The sequence below is a fragment of the Plasmodium brasilianum genome, chromosome 11 (genome assembly GCF_023973825.1).
Source record: "Plasmodium brasilianum strain Bolivian I chromosome 11, whole genome shotgun sequence".
Classification (NCBI taxonomy): Eukaryota; Apicomplexa; class Aconoidasida; order Haemosporida; family Plasmodiidae; genus Plasmodium; species Plasmodium brasilianum.
Window position 1 is genome coordinate 712,501 of NC_090124.1, and position 18,549 is coordinate 731,049.

Below are 18,549 nucleotides of genomic sequence, written 5' to 3' on the forward strand. Positions count from 1 at the left end.
CATCACATTCATCATTATCCGCATTCTCATTCTCTTCTTCATTCTCATATTCACTACTGATGCTTCGTTGTGCATTATGTTCTGAGCCTTGCTGCGTACTTCCTACGCCTTCCTTATCCCCCTTTGATCCCAGATCTTGCCGATCCTCCATTTTTCCTTCACTATCAGATTGTGTAATTTCCAAAATTTCTTCAAAATAATCCTTTCGATTACCCTCTTCTTCTATGCTTAATTTTACATATACTTCACTAGTGCTTTTTTCTATATTTCTATTTTTCTTTTTTTTTATTTTCTTTTCGCTTGATTGTTCAACTTCCGTTATTGAGCTAGAACTATCACTTAATATATATTTTTTTTTTTTTTTTTTTCTTTTGTTATTTTGATTTTTCATTTTCTCTTCACTAGCCTTAGAATCATCGTTATGAAGTTTACTCTGATCGCATTCCTTTTTTTCATAGCTATTTTCGCTATCAGTAATACAACGGAACAATTTTTTTAAGGATTTCTTTTTTTTTTCTTTATTGTTCCTCTTCATTTTATGTTTTTGCTTTTTTGTTTTCTCCTTTACTTTATCAGTCGAACCAATTGAATAATTATAACAGTCTTGAAGAGACTTTTTTTTTTCAAACTGTTTATGCATATTCGAATAATTTTCTTTTAATATATTTTCTAGGTTACTTACATTCTTAGAAATTTTAAAATAGTTGGCATCATACTGAAAGCTGGGCGATAATAAAGAAAGTGTAATAAATTCTATGTACAATTTAATTGATTTTTTCACACTTAAGGAGTTAAAATGAAAATCTTCATTAAATAAATTCTGTTCATTATATATTTGCAAATGTAATGCATATTCCTCTGATTGATTTTGCTCTTCATTTTCACTATCATATGATGCATTTGTCTCATCAAGTGAATTATCCTCCGTATGTTCATAATAATTAGAATAATCATAATTATTTGAATAATAGGAATAATCAGAATCTGCAGAGCATGGATTGTTATTTTTTTTATTACTTGTTAATAATTTCTTTTTCATTTTCTTTGTATTCTTTTTTCTTTTCCTTTTTTTTTTTTTCTTTTCTTCTGTGTCATTAATATTGTTTATATTTTGATCATTATTACTTTCCTTCTCTGCACTTTCACTTGATTCATTTTCACTAAAAAGATTTACAAATGATGTGTTATTTTTATTTTGCGCAATTCTTCTGTTTTTATTACTTCCATTATTCGACGTATCATTTTGTTTGATAATTTCTGAATTAGAGGTGAGGATATATCTATTTGTTTTATTTCCCCTAGTGATATTATTTTTTTCACATGAATTTTTGTTCATAATGTTATTACTGCTATTATTACTGCTATTATTACTTCTATTATTACTGCTATTATTACTATTATTATTACTTCTATTATTACTGCTATTATTACTGCTATTATTACTGCTATTATTATTTTTATTTCTGTGAGCTTTGTGAGTGTAAAAGCTATATAACAAATCATGTTGGCCCTTTTCACTATATTCCTCGGTTTCGTTAATTTTATTGGCTAGTTGAAAATCTTTATTTATGACTTTTTTGCTTGTTAACATTTTTCTCGTATCTGTTTTGGCAAAAATATTATCGTTGCTTTTTTCAAACATAATAGATGTATTAATGTACTCATTAAATTTTGATGTATTTCCTTGTAAATTGTCACTTAAACGCACAATTCTTTTCTTTTTATTCGTATGATCATTTTTTTTTTTTTATATTCCCTTTCTTCTTCTAAACATTTTTTTTTTTTTTTTCCATTTCTGTTGTTTACTTGTTCCTCTTCAGAACTGCTATCCATAATAATTTTTTTTTTTTTTAATCGAATTTTTGCGCTTAAACAATTTTCATTTAATTCATTATCATCATATAGTTTATTTACATTTTTAATATTTAATCCTCTAGAGAGCACACGCAATTTATCTTTTCTTGAATTGTTTGATCCCTTTTCGAATAGTTCTTCTTTCTTCTCTTTACCTTTGTCTTCTTTCTCGTGTGCATTTGGCTCATTTACATTTTCATCATTTCTATTATTAAAAGTTTTTAATTTTGCTATGTATCTGTTCATCTTTTTTTTTTTTTTTTTTAAACATGCTATTTAGTAGTGTTCTAGCAAAAAAAAAATATATATATATATATATATTTTTTTTTTTTTTTTTCTTTTTTATTTGTTCTATTTTTATTATTCCCTTTTATTTGATTCTTATAAAAGTCTATTCAAAATTGGGAAGAGAAAAATATAAAAAACAAAACAAAGTCATTATGTACTCATATTAAAAGTTAAGAAAAAAAAAAAAAAAGAAACAAAATGAAACTAAATAAAATAAAGAAAAATAAATTAAAATAAAATTATTATAAATTATTTTTAAATTATAGTAAATTAAATCAAATTAAAGGCTATATAGAGTAGAATCGAACCTGGAAATGACGATGTAGTTTAGGGAACAAAAAAAAAAAAAAAAAAAATTAAATAAAAATAAAAGAACTCTAAGAATAGCGATTTAAAAAAAAAAAATATAATATACTCGTGTAAATACAAAAGAAGACTTCGTATCGATTTAATGCGTTTAATTGCAAAGAATGTTTATCCTTAGGTAAGTATAAATATGGAAGTGTAATTATAAACATATACATGTAAATAAAAACATATAACGTTAATTATATAAACATATTAGGGGAAGTATATATATATGTTTGAGTGTAAAAATATACGTGTAAATGTAAACATATAAGGGTAAGTATAAACATATAAGTGTAATTATAAATTTAAACATATATATATTTATATATACATATTTATATATATACATATTTATATATATACATATTTGTGTATATACATATATATATATATATAAAAATGTACATGTAAGCATACATACATGTAACATAAATGGATGCACTACAAGTGATGTTAAATAATTCTTCAAAGTTGTTATTTACATGTTATTCTATAACTCCCGTGATAATAATTTACACAGGAGTTAAGAAAAAAATAAAATAAAACTCAGTTGAGAAATAAATTATTCTTGTATCATTTTTTACGTACTAAGAAACTGCACTTATATTTATGCCGTATTTTTTTTTTTTTTTTTTTTAATATGGATATACAGATGATTCATCATAAAATTCAATGAAAAATGATAAGATCGATATATAAAAAATCTTTAATTTACGCTAATTTTTTTTTTTTTTTATATATTTTTGTTTATATATCTATATTAATTATTAGAAATTGAATATTTTATGCTTTTATTTGTTTAATTTTGTAGGTCCATATTTATATAAAGAAGATATAATGCACAAAATTTTTACATTTTTAAGTGCATCATATAAAATGTACACGTAAATAGTTTGTTAGTTGGTTTCTGTCATTGATTTTTTTTTAAAATATAAACATAAATTTATGTATGTATATTAAATGTATCCTATATATATTTTAAGTGTACATATGTGCATTTTAAGTACATGTATGTATATTTTAAATAAATGTATGTATATTTTTTTAAGTATACGTATGTATATTTCAAATATACGTGTATGTATATGCATGCATAAGTATGTACATGTATATATATATGCATACTGCTCATAATATCTACAATGTGCATATATGTTTATCTAGTGATCTATTTATCCTCTTTTTAAAATTGGATATAATTTGAGGTAAAAAACATGCATAAAATAACTGGAAAACAAAGTATTGCTTAGCACTTGAGCAAAATGGCTCACGAAAATTTTTCAAAATCCCTTCTACCTCTTACATTCATACATATTCGTAAATATTTTCACATACTTGCATATATTTGCATAGGTTTGTATATATTAAAATAGGTTTATATATTTCTTTATATAGGTGTACATATGATTAACTAGGTTCACATGCGCTTAAATAGGTTCACATGCGCTTAAAATGGTTCACATGCGCTTAAATGGGTACATATGTCATTATATAGGTTTACTTGTAATTACATAGGTTATCTTACGATAAAATGGATTCGCAAAGGATCAAGTGGATTCACAAATGATCAAATACGTTCATACATGATTACCCAAGCTCATATTTAGTTATACGGATTAACATATGATTAAGTAAGTTCAAATACATTTACACAGGATCAAAAGCATTCACATAGGTTTAAATAGGAACGTATTGTTTCACATGCACTTAAGTAGGTACAAAAAAGTTTGCACTGTTTCACATGCACTTAAGTAGGTTCAAAAACGTTTGCATAGTTTTACGTGCACTTAGGTAGGTTCAAAAATGTTTGCACTGTTTCACATGCACCTAAGTAGGTTCAAAAACGTTTGCATATTTTCATATACACTTACGTAGGTACAAAAACGTCTGCAATAGTTTTACATGCATTTACGTAGGTTCAAATATAATTGCAATAGTTTCTCATGCATTTACATAGGTTTTCATGGATATTTGAATGCTTCTACATGAATCCATGTTTATATATAATTATTTTTGATCAAAATTGATCCGCATGTATTCACATGGATTTACGGAGATTCACATAGATTTGTATATTAAAATAGTTAATTTACTAGATTTATGTTTAAAATAAATCATACAATTAAATTGGTAATTTATAGAAAAGGCAAAATTCTTTCCAACGATACATTGCCATGAACCGATATTTTCATTTTTTAAATTGTCTATCATATTTAAATTGTTTTCATCGTTTAAAATCTCTTTATTTAATAACTCATCATTTTCACATTTCATTTTTATTTGACTTGCTATATCCTTTTCATACTTATTCTCCTTTATAGCTTTTAGGCTTATTTTAAATATTTTCTCACTATTTTCGCTATTCATGCAAATACCTTTTATTTCGAATTTCGACAAATATTTTTTTACTTCGGTTTGTTCCATTTTTTCATGTATTGAGTTAAACAATATATAGGGATAAAATAACAAAAGTAAAATAAAGTGTAAAAAAAAAAAAAAAAAAAGGGAAAAAAAGTAAGGGAAAAAAAGGGAATAAATGTTGGAACAGTAAGGGGAATAATAGTAGAAGCAAAAAATGGAGTATTAAAGAAAATATAGGAGAAACTAAAAGAGAAATTAATATACTAAAAGAGAACGGAATAGAAATAGTAAAAAAAAAAAAAAAAAATGGAAAGGAAAGGAACCTCTTTTCCAACATAAAAAACAAACATTGTGTTGGTGCAATTCCAATTCAGAAAATGAAAAGAAAAATTTTTATATTTCCCATCCAATTAATATAAAAATGTTTAAGTTTCCATTCTTTAAATATATTAGAAAAAAAAAAAAATAATATAATATAATATTGGCTATAACAAAAAGAAAATAATATATTGAAAATGTCTTTCCATTAATATTAAAAGAAAAAAAAAAAAAAAATAAATAATAATAATAAAACAAAATGAAAAAAAGAAAAAAAATAATAACGCTTATATTCTCAAAAATAGACATTAAAAAAGAAACAATAGCAGAGAAAACATAAATATGATAATAAAAAAATGTTAATAATGGAAAATATAATCATCAATAAATGTAAGTTATTTTAATATATATAAGTAAATTTTCCTACGCTAAATTTTCTCTTCAAATAATGCAAAAGAGATGCAAACACTGTAGGGTTGGCAACCTACATACATATATCCTTATATATACACATAAACACATGAATATATATAGCCATATACATATAAACGTGTGCATATACACTCATATATACATAAACATATGCATATATACACATAAACCAACATACACACAAACATGTATATAGATACTCATATACAAATAAACCCATACACATATAAACATAGCATATATACACATATATAAATAAACTTAGCATATGTACACAAGTACATATATACATATACGTACACTTTAATTGAAAATTGTTTTCCCTATTATCCACGTAGTACATGTCACATTAAAATTTTATAACTAAAAAATATAATGAGCCGGAGTACATGGTATACGAAAAAAAAATAGAAACAACTACATACATATATATTATATATATATTTTAAATAGGCTATATTAAAAATATATGACTACGTTATAAAAAAAAAAAAAAAAAAAGGGATGAAATGTGCCAAAAAAAAAGGGAATAAATATAACAAAAAAAAAAAGGAAAAGATGTAACATATAAAATATAAAAAAAAGCTACAAATGAAAAGTTAAAAAATATGACAAATGAAAGGTTAAATGTGACAAATGAAAAGTGAAAAAGAATAAACACTAAACTCGGCAAAATAAACGGTCAACACACAGCACAGCGAAAGAGGGTGTATACCCATTTATGTGCCATATATGCTATTCAAATATTGAAGCCTGCTTTTCAAAGAGAAATAATTTTCCACATTATTTTTTTTTGCTGACTTCCATATGTTTATTAAAAGTATAAATGGAATACCTTTTCTTTGAAATGTTAAAAGAAAACGTATTTTTAATAAAATTTCCTTTTTCTTTAAGTTGCTATATTTCATAATATATTGTATTAATAAGTCAAAATCATTGTCCATGGCACCTTCTAGATTATCATTGTTTATATTTTCTTTGAACCATTTATATAACAAAACACTAATACTTTTTAATAGTGAATCATCTTTATTTAAATGATTCCCTAAATAATCATATGAAATAACATTTGTTATACACTCCTTTAGCTCTTTGTATGTATGTACATCGTTTTTAAATATACTAATGCATAACTCAACAAATTCGCTATTTCTTTTTGTTAAGACCCCATTCTGAATTAAGTATTTTTCCGCTTCACATATATATGTTTCCATGTCTTGCTCTAACAAGTATTTCCTATTCATCCATTTTAGTTTTTTCATGTCAAAAACAACTGAAGATTTGTTTAGTACTTGTATGTTGAAATTAGCGATAAGTTCATCCATGGTATAAAATTCTCTAAAAGGAAGTCATCAATTCGTTTCGAAATGAGCCAACATGGTGTGCATTATACATATATGTGTATATAATGCGTACATGTGTGTATTATACATATATTTTTATATAATATGTATATGTATGTATTATACATATATGTGTATATAATGCGTACATGTGTGTATTATACATATATTTTTATATAATATGTATATGTATGTATTATACATATATGTGTGCATAATGCATATATGTGGGTATAATAAATATAAGTGTGTACTCTGCATATATGTGTGTACTCTGTATATATGTGTGTACTCTGTATATATGTGTGTACTCTGCATATATGTGTGTACTCTGCATATATGTGTGTACTCTGCATATATGTATACTCCGTATGGTTACACTAAAATGTATTTATGTAACCATATATTATACATGTACATTTACAAATAAGAATTAAAGTACGCTTCTGCATTTATATGTACATGTACAAAATTCGTATTCCTAATTTTCTAACCTTTTTGAAACGCTACCCCATCCTAAGGTAGCCATATAATTAACTACACACTCAGGTTTAAAACCCTCATTCCTATAAATATAATATATATACATGTATATATGTATATATATATGTATTTATATATATGTGTTTATATATATGTATTTAATATATGCATTAATATGTATATATATATATATATATATATATTTACAACTGGTGTAAGATGAAATGGCCTAAATCTATAAAATTGCCAAAGTAAAAAAGGAAAAAAAAAAAAAACTAAATGTACCTTAAATTCTTAATTAAACATTCATTCTTCCTTTTACTAATTTTCTTTTTATCTATATTTGTTATAATTGGTATGTGTGCATATTGGGGAATTTTTGCATTCAAGGCCTCTAGTATTATTATTTGCCTGTATTGTTTAAAGTGTATTTGAGATGTGTATAACGCGCGTAATAGCGGGACGCTATAATTCATGTAGTATTCTACGTATGTGTATGCACATACAAGTGTACATATATATATGAGTAAGTGTATGTATATGTTTGCGTGTATAAGTTTATGTATGTATGCATGTACACGTGGAGCTATGCGCATATCTTACTTGAACGTATTTGAAACATGTTCAACACCCCTTATGACGTGAGATATTTTCATCAAATGATCATCCACTGAAGCTGCAAAATTGTATGTTGGCAAATAGCTACTTTTTAATATAATGAAATCTTCATTTACAACATCGACGATATTATTTTTTAAAAAATCTTTTAACACAATTTTTCTGTTATATGGTGATTTAAATCGTATTGTATATAACTTGTTTTCTCGTAAATATTTATTAATTATTTCCTCATTTAAGTTCCGACATTTTTGGTCGTATGTGTACTTTTTTCTCATCATTTTTGCCTGATAAGAAAAGATAACAAACAGGTTTTCATTAGTTTTTTTTTCTCATAATTTGTTTTCATAATTATTTTTTCATAACTTTGCTTTCATTATTTTCTTTGCATTATTTAACTTCGTTTATTTGTTTATTCAGTTATTTATTTACTCTTTTATTCATTTTTTTTGTTTTTTTCCTCCTTTTATTATCGAGGTTGTTTTAACTTTGGACACGTACCTTTTCCTTTTTTTGCCGTAACTCATCTTTCGTGCAAAAACAGAAATATGCTTTTTCTTGCTTAACAAAATCATGAGCTATTTTCCTAAAACGTAATTTTAAACATGCTTTTAGAATGATCCCCATAGAGTAATAAATAAGCATACGTGCGTATGTTTATATATATGCATATATGTGTATATATGTGTACATGAGCTCATGAACACATATGTCCCTTCATATAGTTTTCCTTTGTACTTGTAAAGTTCTATTTTTTGGGATTGTATATACGGTCCATGGTTACCCCCTTTGTCTATTCCTTCATCCCAGCTTAAATTGAGCCATCTGTTAATGATGAATGGAAAAATATATAAAATGGACTTTAATTAAGCAAAGGTGCGCACCTCGTTGTGACATTGTGTTGTTCCGTTATTTTGTAGACACTTTTCCTTACATGTTCATATATATATGTGTTTGTAATGTACACTCTTGTATGTATATATATATATATATATATATATCCAACATCAATCATCGCTTTCATAATAAGCACATTTTACATACTAAAAGGTCTTAAAAATAGTGTTCGTACTTTAGGTCTTTAATTATTTCATCTAATGATTCCTTGGTATTTCTCCGCATGTCCGTGTCTTCCAATCGAAAGATTAGAATTCCGTTCATTTGTTTTGACAAGATATAATTATATAAAAATGTTCTACACCCACCTACATGCAAAAAACCAGTCGGACTTGGAGCAAATCTTAATCTAGGTATAGTTACAGAAATATGGATATTTTCATTATCATAATTTTTTTCTGTACATTTAATCTTATATTTACAAAAATTCTTTTTAATATTTTTTAAAATAAAACTTAATTTATACTTTTTATGATATAATAAATGTAATTTATCATTTTCTTTTATTATATACAAAGACCGTTTTAAACCTTTTAACTCAATTGCGCTTATTTCAATTATTGAAATTAAGCTAGCCAAAAAAAAAATAAATTTCATATTTTCTACATTATACCCTTTTTTCTAGTTATGAAAATTGGGTGAAAAAATTTCAAATGCATAAATTCACATATGCACAGTTGCAATATGTTCATAATTTTGCAATATTTACAAAATATACTGTAGAGAAATTTTTTTAAAGAATGTTGTAAATTTCCTTGAGAAAAACGCATACATATGCGTTGCTTTATTTGAGTACATACATATGTATATATACACATATATATTTTTTTTTTTTTTCACTTTTGTACCATTTTTCTTGCACTTCCATTTAAGCCACTTAACTTATTTATTTTTTTCACCCGAAAAACTAAAAAAATGTATACGCATATATATTCATATATATGTATTATTTTTTGCCAGGCTTTAGAAATCAGTTATTTACTTCATTTGGCTAAATCTTTTCGTAACTACAGAGTAAAAGTAAACCATGCTGTAATAATGAATAACCGGGTTACTAATAATGAAAGCATACACATAATTGTAACTACAACAGAGAATGTAAATAAGGTTTAAACCGAAAATTCGAACTATCACAAGTATATTTTCTCACTGTAATGTTTATTTAAAAAAAAAAAAAAAAAATAAAGTAAAAATTGTATGATAAATGAAGTCAACCTAATAGTAAATTTTGACAGTGTTTCGCTTAATGTTAAAAATAAAATAAATCATGCTTTATAAAAAAAAGTACTCTAAAAAAATTTCCTACATACGGTGTTCATTTTATAATTTCAGAATATTATTTAATGATATTTTCTAATTTTAAGTTATATAATATACTTTATTAAATTAAAAATAAAGCAATTTCTATATATCATAGTTTCATTTTACATTTTTATATACTCGTACATGTATATACATATATACACATATATATAAATATATATATAATAATCTAAAAGCTGTTGAAATTATGTTATTACAATTACTTCTTAATAATATTACTATCTTAATTCTAATATTTATTCTATCCTTATTCACATAAGAAAAAAAAAAATAAAAAAAAGCTTTGAATAAATATGGGTATGTATGTACATATGTATGTATGTACGTATGTATGTATGTACGTATGTATGTATGTACGTATGTATGTATGTATGCATGTGTGTATGTATATATGTATGTAGGTAGATATGCATGAATAAATGTATGTATGCATGCATATATATATATAAAATAAACTGTACATAACAGTTATCTTATTTCTTTGCCGGTGCTTTGGCAGATACGGCACCTGGCTCCTTCTTCTCTACTGCTTTGATAATTCCAACAGCAATTGTTTGTCTCATATCTCTAATTGCAAATCTTCCTAATGGTGGATATTCTGTAAATGTTTCAACAACCATAGGTTTTTTTGGTTCCAAACTAACTAAAGCTGAGTCCCCTGATTTAATAGCCTTAGGATTCTCTTCAACAACTTTTCCCGAACGTTTATCTATTTTCGAATCGATATTTACAAATTTGCACGATATATGAGATGTATGACAATCTAACACAGGTGTATACCCATTTTTAATTTCTCCAGGGTGATTTAATATAATAACCTGTGCCGTAAATTTTGCACATCCTTTCGCTGGTTCATTCTTAGTGTCTGAAGCAACATATCCTCTTTTAATATCCTTTACTGATACGTTCTTAACATTAAAACCAATGTTATCACCTGGTCTTGCTTCTTCTAACACTTCCTTATGCATTTCAACTGATTTACATTCGGATACAACAGCTGAGGGAGCAAAGTTTAACACCATACCTGCTTTTAATATACCTGTTTCAACTCTACCAACTGGAACAGTACCAATACCACCAATTTTATACACACCTTGAAGAGGGATTCTTAATGGCTTGTCAAATGGTCTTTTAGGTGGCTCCATAGTATCTAATGCTTCAATAAGTGTTCTTCCCTTATACCATGGTGTTTTATCTGACTTTTCAATTAAGTTATCACCTTCAAAGCCAGATATTGGAATGAAATCCACTTTATCTGCTTGATAACCCACTTTCTTTAAATAATCTCTTACTTCTTTCTTAATTTCTTCATACCTATCTTCTGAATATTTAACAGTATCCATCTTATTAACACCAACAACAATTTGCTTTACACCTAAGGTAAATGCTAACAACGCATGTTCTTTCGTTTGACCTTCTTTGGAAAATGCACCTTCAAATCCACCTACTTCAGCTGGAACAACTAACAAAGCAACATCTGCTTGTGATGTACCTGTAATCATATTTTTGATAAAATCCTTATGCCCTGGTGCATCAATAACTGTAAAAAAGTACCTTGGTGTTTCAAACTTCCATAACGCGATATCAATAGTTATACCTCTTTCTCTCTCAGCTTTAAGTTTATCTAACACCCACGCGTACTTGAAACTTCCCTTACCCATTTCAGCTGATTCTTTTTCGAATTTTTCAATCGTTCTCCTATCTATACCTCCCAATTTGTAAATAATGTGGCCAGTAGTTGTTGATTTACCACTATCGACATGGCCAATGACGACTAAGTTGATATGTGTTTTTTCCTTTCCCATTTTTTATGATTTTAAATTAAAAAAGAATATACTATTTATTTGTAAATATTAAAAATGTGTTTATTATATACACAGAATATATTTTTGAAGTATATATAAAATTTTTTTTTTATTTTAAAATAGTGTTAAAAGAAAGAAATTTACTTTTTTTTTTTTTATTTGATTTAAAATAAATAAAACTTTTTGTATTTATAAAATTTAAATATAAAGAATACATATATATGTATAAAAATATTTAAATTAAAAAAAAAAATATAAAATACTATTTTTGTTTAACACAAAATGGCAATAAATTTATGACCAAGTCGTGATAATATAATGGTGAATATAATGTAAATTTCTTGCACATAAATTATGATATATATATTTAAAATTATATTATGGTTAAATTTTTTATATTTTTATAAAATATATATTTTTTCACAATTTATATTCTCTAGATAGCTTTGAGAACATAGTATTTTATTTTTTTTTTTCGCTATATATTTTTTCAATGGATAAAATAAATACTGGTGTTTAGAGGGGTGAACCCGAATATGGAAATATCTAGTATATTTTAATGATGGCAAATAATCATGTATAAAATTTTTTTAAAATTGTTTAAGATTTGAATTAGGAACATTATGAACATACGGTTATTTCACGTACAATAAAATATAAGAAAGTAGACTTTTTTCTTAATTTTTGCAAGTTAACAATTGTTCATATAACTTTTCATTTAAATGTTTAAAAATGATATATTTTTATATATACATAATATAATATTTTACACGCACATTTTTTTATTGTAAATATAAGATTTCTATGAGCACATACATTTATTTATATATATACATATATATATAGGTGGATATGCTATCATTTTCGCTCTAATTTTTTTTTTTTATTAAATATATACATATATATACACTTTTTTAACCTTTAATAATTTTTGAAATTAATCATTTTTCATGTGTTTGCTTCGAGAGATACAATTTTTTCCATTAATTTAAATATATTAACATAATATACAAAAAATGCAATAAAAAAAAATTAAAAGCAAAATAATCAACAGGAACTTATTACTATTTTTTATTCTTTTGAAACAAAACTTTCTTTTTAAAATAAATGTATAAATTTTTTTAAAAAACATAAAATATTAAGATAAATATCAAATTCTTTTATATATTTATATTCTTCTTTAATTTAAAATCATAAAAAATGGGAAAGGAAAAAACACATATCAACTTAGTCGTCATTGGCCATGTCGATAGTGGTAAATCAACAACTACTGGCCACATTATTTACAAATTGGGAGGTATAGATAGGAGAACGATTGAAAAATTCGAAAAAGAATCAGCTGAAATGGGTAAGGGAAGTTTCAAGTACGCGTGGGTGTTAGATAAACTTAAAGCTGAGAGAGAAAGAGGTATAACTATTGATATCGCGTTATGGAAGTTTGAAACACCAAGGTACTTTTTTACAGTTATTGATGCACCAGGGCATAAGGATTTTATCAAAAATATGATTACAGGTACATCACAAGCAGATGTTGCTTTGTTAGTTGTTCCAGCTGAAGTAGGTGGATTTGAAGGTGCATTTTCCAAAGAAGGTCAAACGAAAGAACATGCGTTGTTAGCATTTACCTTAGGTGTAAAGCAAATTGTTGTTGGTGTTAATAAGATGGATACTGTTAAATATTCAGAAGATAGGTATGAAGAAATTAAGAAAGAAGTAAGAGATTATTTAAAGAAAGTGGGTTATCAAGCAGATAAAGTGGATTTCATTCCAATATCTGGCTTTGAAGGTGATAACTTAATTGAAAAGTCAGATAAAACACCATGGTATAAGGGAAGAACACTTATTGAAGCATTAGATACTATGGAGCCACCTAAAAGACCATTTGACAAGCCATTAAGAATCCCTCTTCAAGGTGTGTATAAAATTGGTGGTATTGGTACTGTTCCAGTTGGTAGAGTTGAAACAGGTATATTAAAAGCAGGTATGGTGTTAAACTTTGCTCCCTCAGCTGTTGTATCCGAATGTAAATCAGTTGAAATGCATAAGGAAGTGTTAGAAGAAGCAAGACCAGGTGATAACATTGGTTTTAATGTTAAGAACGTATCAGTAAAGGATATTAAAAGAGGATATGTTGCTTCAGACACTAAGAATGAACCAGCGAAAGGATGTGCAAAATTTACGGCACAGGTTATTATATTAAATCACCCTGGAGAAATTAAAAATGGGTATACACCTGTGTTAGATTGTCATACATCTCATATATCGTGCAAATTTGTAAATATCGATTCGAAAATAGATAAACGTTCGGGAAAAGTTGTTGAAGAGAATCCTAAGGCTATTAAATCAGGGGACTCAGCTTTAGTTAGTTTGGAACCAAAAAAACCTATGGTTGTTGAAACATTTACAGAATATCCACCATTAGGAAGATTTGCAATTAGAGATATGAGACAAACAATTGCTGTTGGAATTATCAAAGCAGTAGAGAAGAAGGAGCCAGGTGCCGTATCTGCCAAAGCACCGGCAAAGAAATAAAACTTTTATTCTTCATGTATTTTACTATTTATATTGATTACTGTTAAGAGGCTTTTATTTTATTATTTATTTTATATTGTATATTGTATATTTCATATTTTTTTTTTTTTTTTTTTTTTTTGGTTTTAGCATATTTAGAATTATCTTGCTTAGAAAAATTTTACATTATTTTGTCGTTATGAGTAGTTTTATTAATATATATATATTTATATGATTGTATATGTACCTATATATATATATAACATGAAAGTTTCATGATTATTGTAATATTACATTGTGAGTATTAACTTGTGAAAATTATGTTTATGAACAGTTCAGAAATTTTATTGGGAACTTTATTAATTTTGAATTTTAGCTAGTAAAAATATTTAAAAAAAAAAAAATTTATGGGTTTTTTTATGAAAAAGATGTGGCAAAAAAAAAAATAAGAAAAAGAAGAAAAAGAAAAAAAAAAAAGAAAAAGAAGAAAAAGAAGAAAAAGAAAAAAGAAAAAAAAGAAAAAAAAGAAAAAAAAGAAAAAAATATCATTTAAATAATTCGTTACATATTTGTGTGTAAATATATATTTTATTTTAAGTTCTGACTAAATAACATAGCATAGTCAAAAAAAAAAAAAAATAGGAAGAAAATAAAAAAAATGTAGGAAAATATATTGGTTTGTTTTATTTAATTTTCGTGCTCGGATGTATTACAATGCAATAAGTTTTTCTTTATATATATTTTTTTTATTAGAAAGGCATTGTTTTAATTTTTTTATATTTTATGCAATGATAATGTATGTATAGAACATATTTAAGAGTAAAAGCACAATATTTGTGATTTTTACTTGTAAACGAAAAATGGAAAAATATCATGGCTTGGAAAAAATTGGGGAAGGTACATATGGTGTGGTTTACAAAGCTCAAAATAATTATGGTGAAACATTTGCATTAAAAAAAATAAGATTAGAAAAGGAAGATGAAGGGATTCCTTCAACAGGTTAACATACAGTTATCTTTACAATGTGATCTTAATTTTGGATTGTTTTACTTACACATATATGCGTACATATATATAAGTATGAATATATGTATATATTTATGTTTCTATATATTTATGTTTGTATTTACGTATATTTGTATAAATTTATGTTCGTATGTATGTATTTATATGTAAATATATATAATATAAAACCAAATTTGTTGTACATTTATAAATAATACCAAATTCTTAGACAGCCTTCTTTTACCTACTACATATTATTATAAACACATGCATATGCATTTATATACAATCGCTATAATTTCCTATTTCGTATGTAGCTATAAGGGAAATTAGCATTTTAAAAGAATTAAAACATTCAAATATAGTTAAGCTGTATGATGTCATACACACAAAAAAAAGACTAATATTAGTTTTTGAGCATCTCGATCAAGATCTTAAAAAACTTCTAGATGTTTGTGATGGTGATAAATTGATAAAAAAAAAAAAAAAAAATACTTTGCAGATACATTACCCTTCCAGACATTATAATTTTCCTTTTATACATAATGTCCAATGTTAATACACACATATTACCTTAACATGAACCTCCTAACAAATATTAAAATATCATATTTGTAGGGGGGCTTGAAACAATAACGGCGAAATCATTTTTGCTACAACTGCTAAATGGTGTAGCTTATTGCCATGAACATAGAGTTTTGCACCGTGATTTGAAACCTCAAAATTTGTTAATAAATAGAGAAGGGGAATTAAAGATTGCAGATTTTGGACTTGCCAGGTAACCCCTATAATGGTTAACTTAAATTATTACGTAATTTTTAACTGGTTTACTGTTCATATTTCTTGTCCAACATACAAATGGATATATATATATATATAAATATATATATACATACATATGTACACACATACTTACATACCCTTTTCGTATATAAAGAGAAGGGTAAAAAATGTAATTCTATCCAATAATGCTTTTACATTGGAGAAATGTTTCCTTAAGTGTGCATAAACGGGCATGTACGTATATATGCCTGTTTGTATATATGTTTGCATATACGTATGTACATGTAATTATGCACATATGCGTAATTAAATATATGCAGAGTCTTTGGGATACCTGTGAGAAAATACACACACGAAGTAGTAACATTATGGTATAGAGCACCGGATGTTTTAATGGGATCAAAAAAATATTCAACTCCAATTGATATGTGGAGTGTTGGATGTATATTTGCTGAGATGGTAAATGGTAGACCGATTTTTCCAGGAGTATCTGAAACTGATCAGTTAATGAGAATATTTAGAATTTTAGGTACGCCAAATCCACAAAATTGGCCAAACGTGATTGAACTTCCCAAGTATGACCCGAATTTTACCGTTTATGAACCCCTGCCATGGGAATCATTTGTAACACAAAAAATAAAATAAAATAAAATAAAATAAAACATAAATATATGTATATATATATATTTATATTGTTATTATATCTTTACATAATATGCAACTAGTGTAATCATATATATGAATTCACCATCTATATATACTCAAGATGCACGCTATATACAGAATATTTTTTCCCCAACATTTCACACCAACCTTCACTTATTTTTTGTAGTTAAAAGGACTAGACGAAACAGGAATAGACTTACTCTCAAAAATGTTAAAGCTTGACCCGAATAAAAGAATATCTGCCAAAGAAGCTTTAGAGCACGCTTACTTTAAAGAAAATAATTAACAGTATTTTATTATCCTTATATTCCTACATGTACACAACCAGATGGGTGATTCTTGTTAAATTAATTCGTTAAAATGTGCGTATATTCATATGTATTTGCATATATATATGTGTGTTTATATGTGGAACCCATTTCTATCTTACAATTCAATCCTTTAATATGGCACATATTTACACGTATATTATTTTTATGCATATACAGCATTTAACACATACATATATATATGTATATATATATATATACATAACATCCAAGATTTTTAAGTTTAATATTGTACCCTTTTATAACTAATAAATTTTAAAATGTGTACGAATAAACACCTCAGTATTATATTTCTTAAAATTGCACTTATAATAATCGTCAGTAAGGCACTTTATATGTTAGCATGTAAAACATAATAATTATAAAATAATTACCATTCAGTATGTATATTAGAAAATAGAAGAAAGGGGTGAGCCAAAATACGTCATTATTATATCTTCATTTTGATAATATGCTATTGTGCGCTGATTTCGATTTTTCTCTTACGAATTAAAGCGTCAACTGAAAAATAGAAAAAACAGCGATAATAACAAAATAAAAATACGTAAAAAGAAGTAAAAAAATGTAAAAAGAAGTATAACAAAATTAAGCTAAATGATAAAATATAAAATAATACAATGTAAGAGTTAAATTAATGAATAACCAATGTGAATTTTATCCTAGTGCAAACATTGTACATCATGATAAGCCTTACATAATATGACGAAATGTGGAATAATAATATTAATGAAGCGTAAACAATTAATTTTTACGTCCTTTTATTTACTATTTCCTATTAAATGGCATTGAAGATTTGCAGTTCATTTACAATGAACACATCCATCTGTTATTAAACGATGTTACCGCATTAGCCGTTTTAAAAAGAATAAAAGATGAGGTGGAGGGTATTATTCCTTCTCTGTTTTTACCCGTTTTTGAGTTTATATATAATTTTAAATCAATGTATGTTTATAAATTAAATATTTCTAAAAGATGTTATAGTAAAGTTCTCTACGAATTAATGTAATTTAATCAACGCTTATATCTTTTTCCAATATATTGATAATGAATACGAAAATTTTAATAAAGTGATATTTTTCTAAGGATAAAACAGAAAAACGGAAAAGCGGAAAAACGAAAAAGCGCAAGAACGAAATAGCAGAAAAACAAAATAGCAAAACACAGTGAACAGTTACATAAAAT

At 25.7% G+C, this 18,549-nt stretch overlaps 6 protein-coding genes across 6 annotated transcripts in view; 2 read left to right on the forward strand and 4 right to left on the reverse strand.

Moving 5' to 3' along the window:
* The window catches only part of MKS88_003620 (uncharacterized protein), a gene marked incomplete at both ends in the record, with an annotated part of 3,371 nt that extends 1,271 nt beyond the window's left edge, over positions 1 to 2,100 (reverse strand). Inside the window, 2 exons of the mRNA XM_067216727.1 lie at positions 1 to 1,717; positions 1,807 to 2,100. The exon at positions 1 to 1,717 is cut by the window's left edge and continues 1,268 nt beyond it. Coding sequence (XP_067072432.1) covers positions 1 to 1,717; positions 1,807 to 2,100 — 2,011 coding nt within the window. The remainder of the gene's footprint in view (positions 1,718 to 1,806) is intronic.
* Positions 2,101 to 4,551: 2,451 nt separating this feature from the next.
* On the reverse strand, positions 4,552 to 4,917 carry MKS88_003621 (dynein light chain; the record flags this gene model as incomplete). The annotated part of the gene is made up of 1 exon (XM_067216728.1): positions 4,552 to 4,917. One exon carries the CDS (start codon positions 4,915 to 4,917, stop codon positions 4,552 to 4,554), a length of 366 nt encoding a protein of 121 aa, XP_067072433.1.
* Positions 4,918 to 6,323: 1,406 nt separating this feature from the next.
* On the reverse strand, positions 6,324 to 9,542 carry MKS88_003622 (glutamate--tRNA ligase; the record flags this gene model as incomplete). Its single annotated transcript, XM_067216729.1, has 7 exons — positions 6,324 to 6,942; positions 7,442 to 7,513; positions 7,716 to 7,841; positions 8,034 to 8,335; positions 8,550 to 8,634; positions 8,787 to 8,873; positions 9,121 to 9,542. The coding sequence occupies 7 exons, from the start codon at positions 9,540 to 9,542 to the stop codon at positions 6,324 to 6,326; spliced, it is 1,713 nt and encodes a 570-aa protein (XP_067072434.1).
* A 1,199-nt stretch (positions 9,543 to 10,741) lies between these two features.
* MKS88_003623 (elongation factor 1-alpha) lies at positions 10,742 to 12,073 on the reverse strand (the record flags this gene model as incomplete). The annotated part of the gene is made up of 1 exon (XM_067216730.1): positions 10,742 to 12,073. The coding sequence occupies one exon, from the start codon at positions 12,071 to 12,073 to the stop codon at positions 10,742 to 10,744; it is 1,332 nt and encodes a 443-aa protein (XP_067072435.1).
* Positions 12,074 to 13,273: 1,200 nt separating this feature from the next.
* On the forward strand, positions 13,274 to 14,605 carry MKS88_003624 (uncharacterized protein; the record flags this gene model as incomplete). Its single annotated transcript, XM_067216731.1, has 1 exon — positions 13,274 to 14,605. The coding sequence occupies one exon, from the start codon at positions 13,274 to 13,276 to the stop codon at positions 14,603 to 14,605; it is 1,332 nt and encodes a 443-aa protein (XP_067072436.1).
* An 839-nt stretch (positions 14,606 to 15,444) lies between these two features.
* Positions 15,445 to 17,324, forward strand: MKS88_003625 (protein kinase 5; the record flags this gene model as incomplete). Its single annotated transcript, XM_067216733.1, has 5 exons — positions 15,445 to 15,583; positions 15,907 to 16,050; positions 16,208 to 16,367; positions 16,693 to 16,996; positions 17,205 to 17,324. 5 exons carry the CDS (start codon positions 15,445 to 15,447, stop codon positions 17,322 to 17,324), a joined length of 867 nt encoding a protein of 288 aa, XP_067072437.1.
* Positions 17,325 to 18,549: the final 1,225 nt, after the last annotated feature.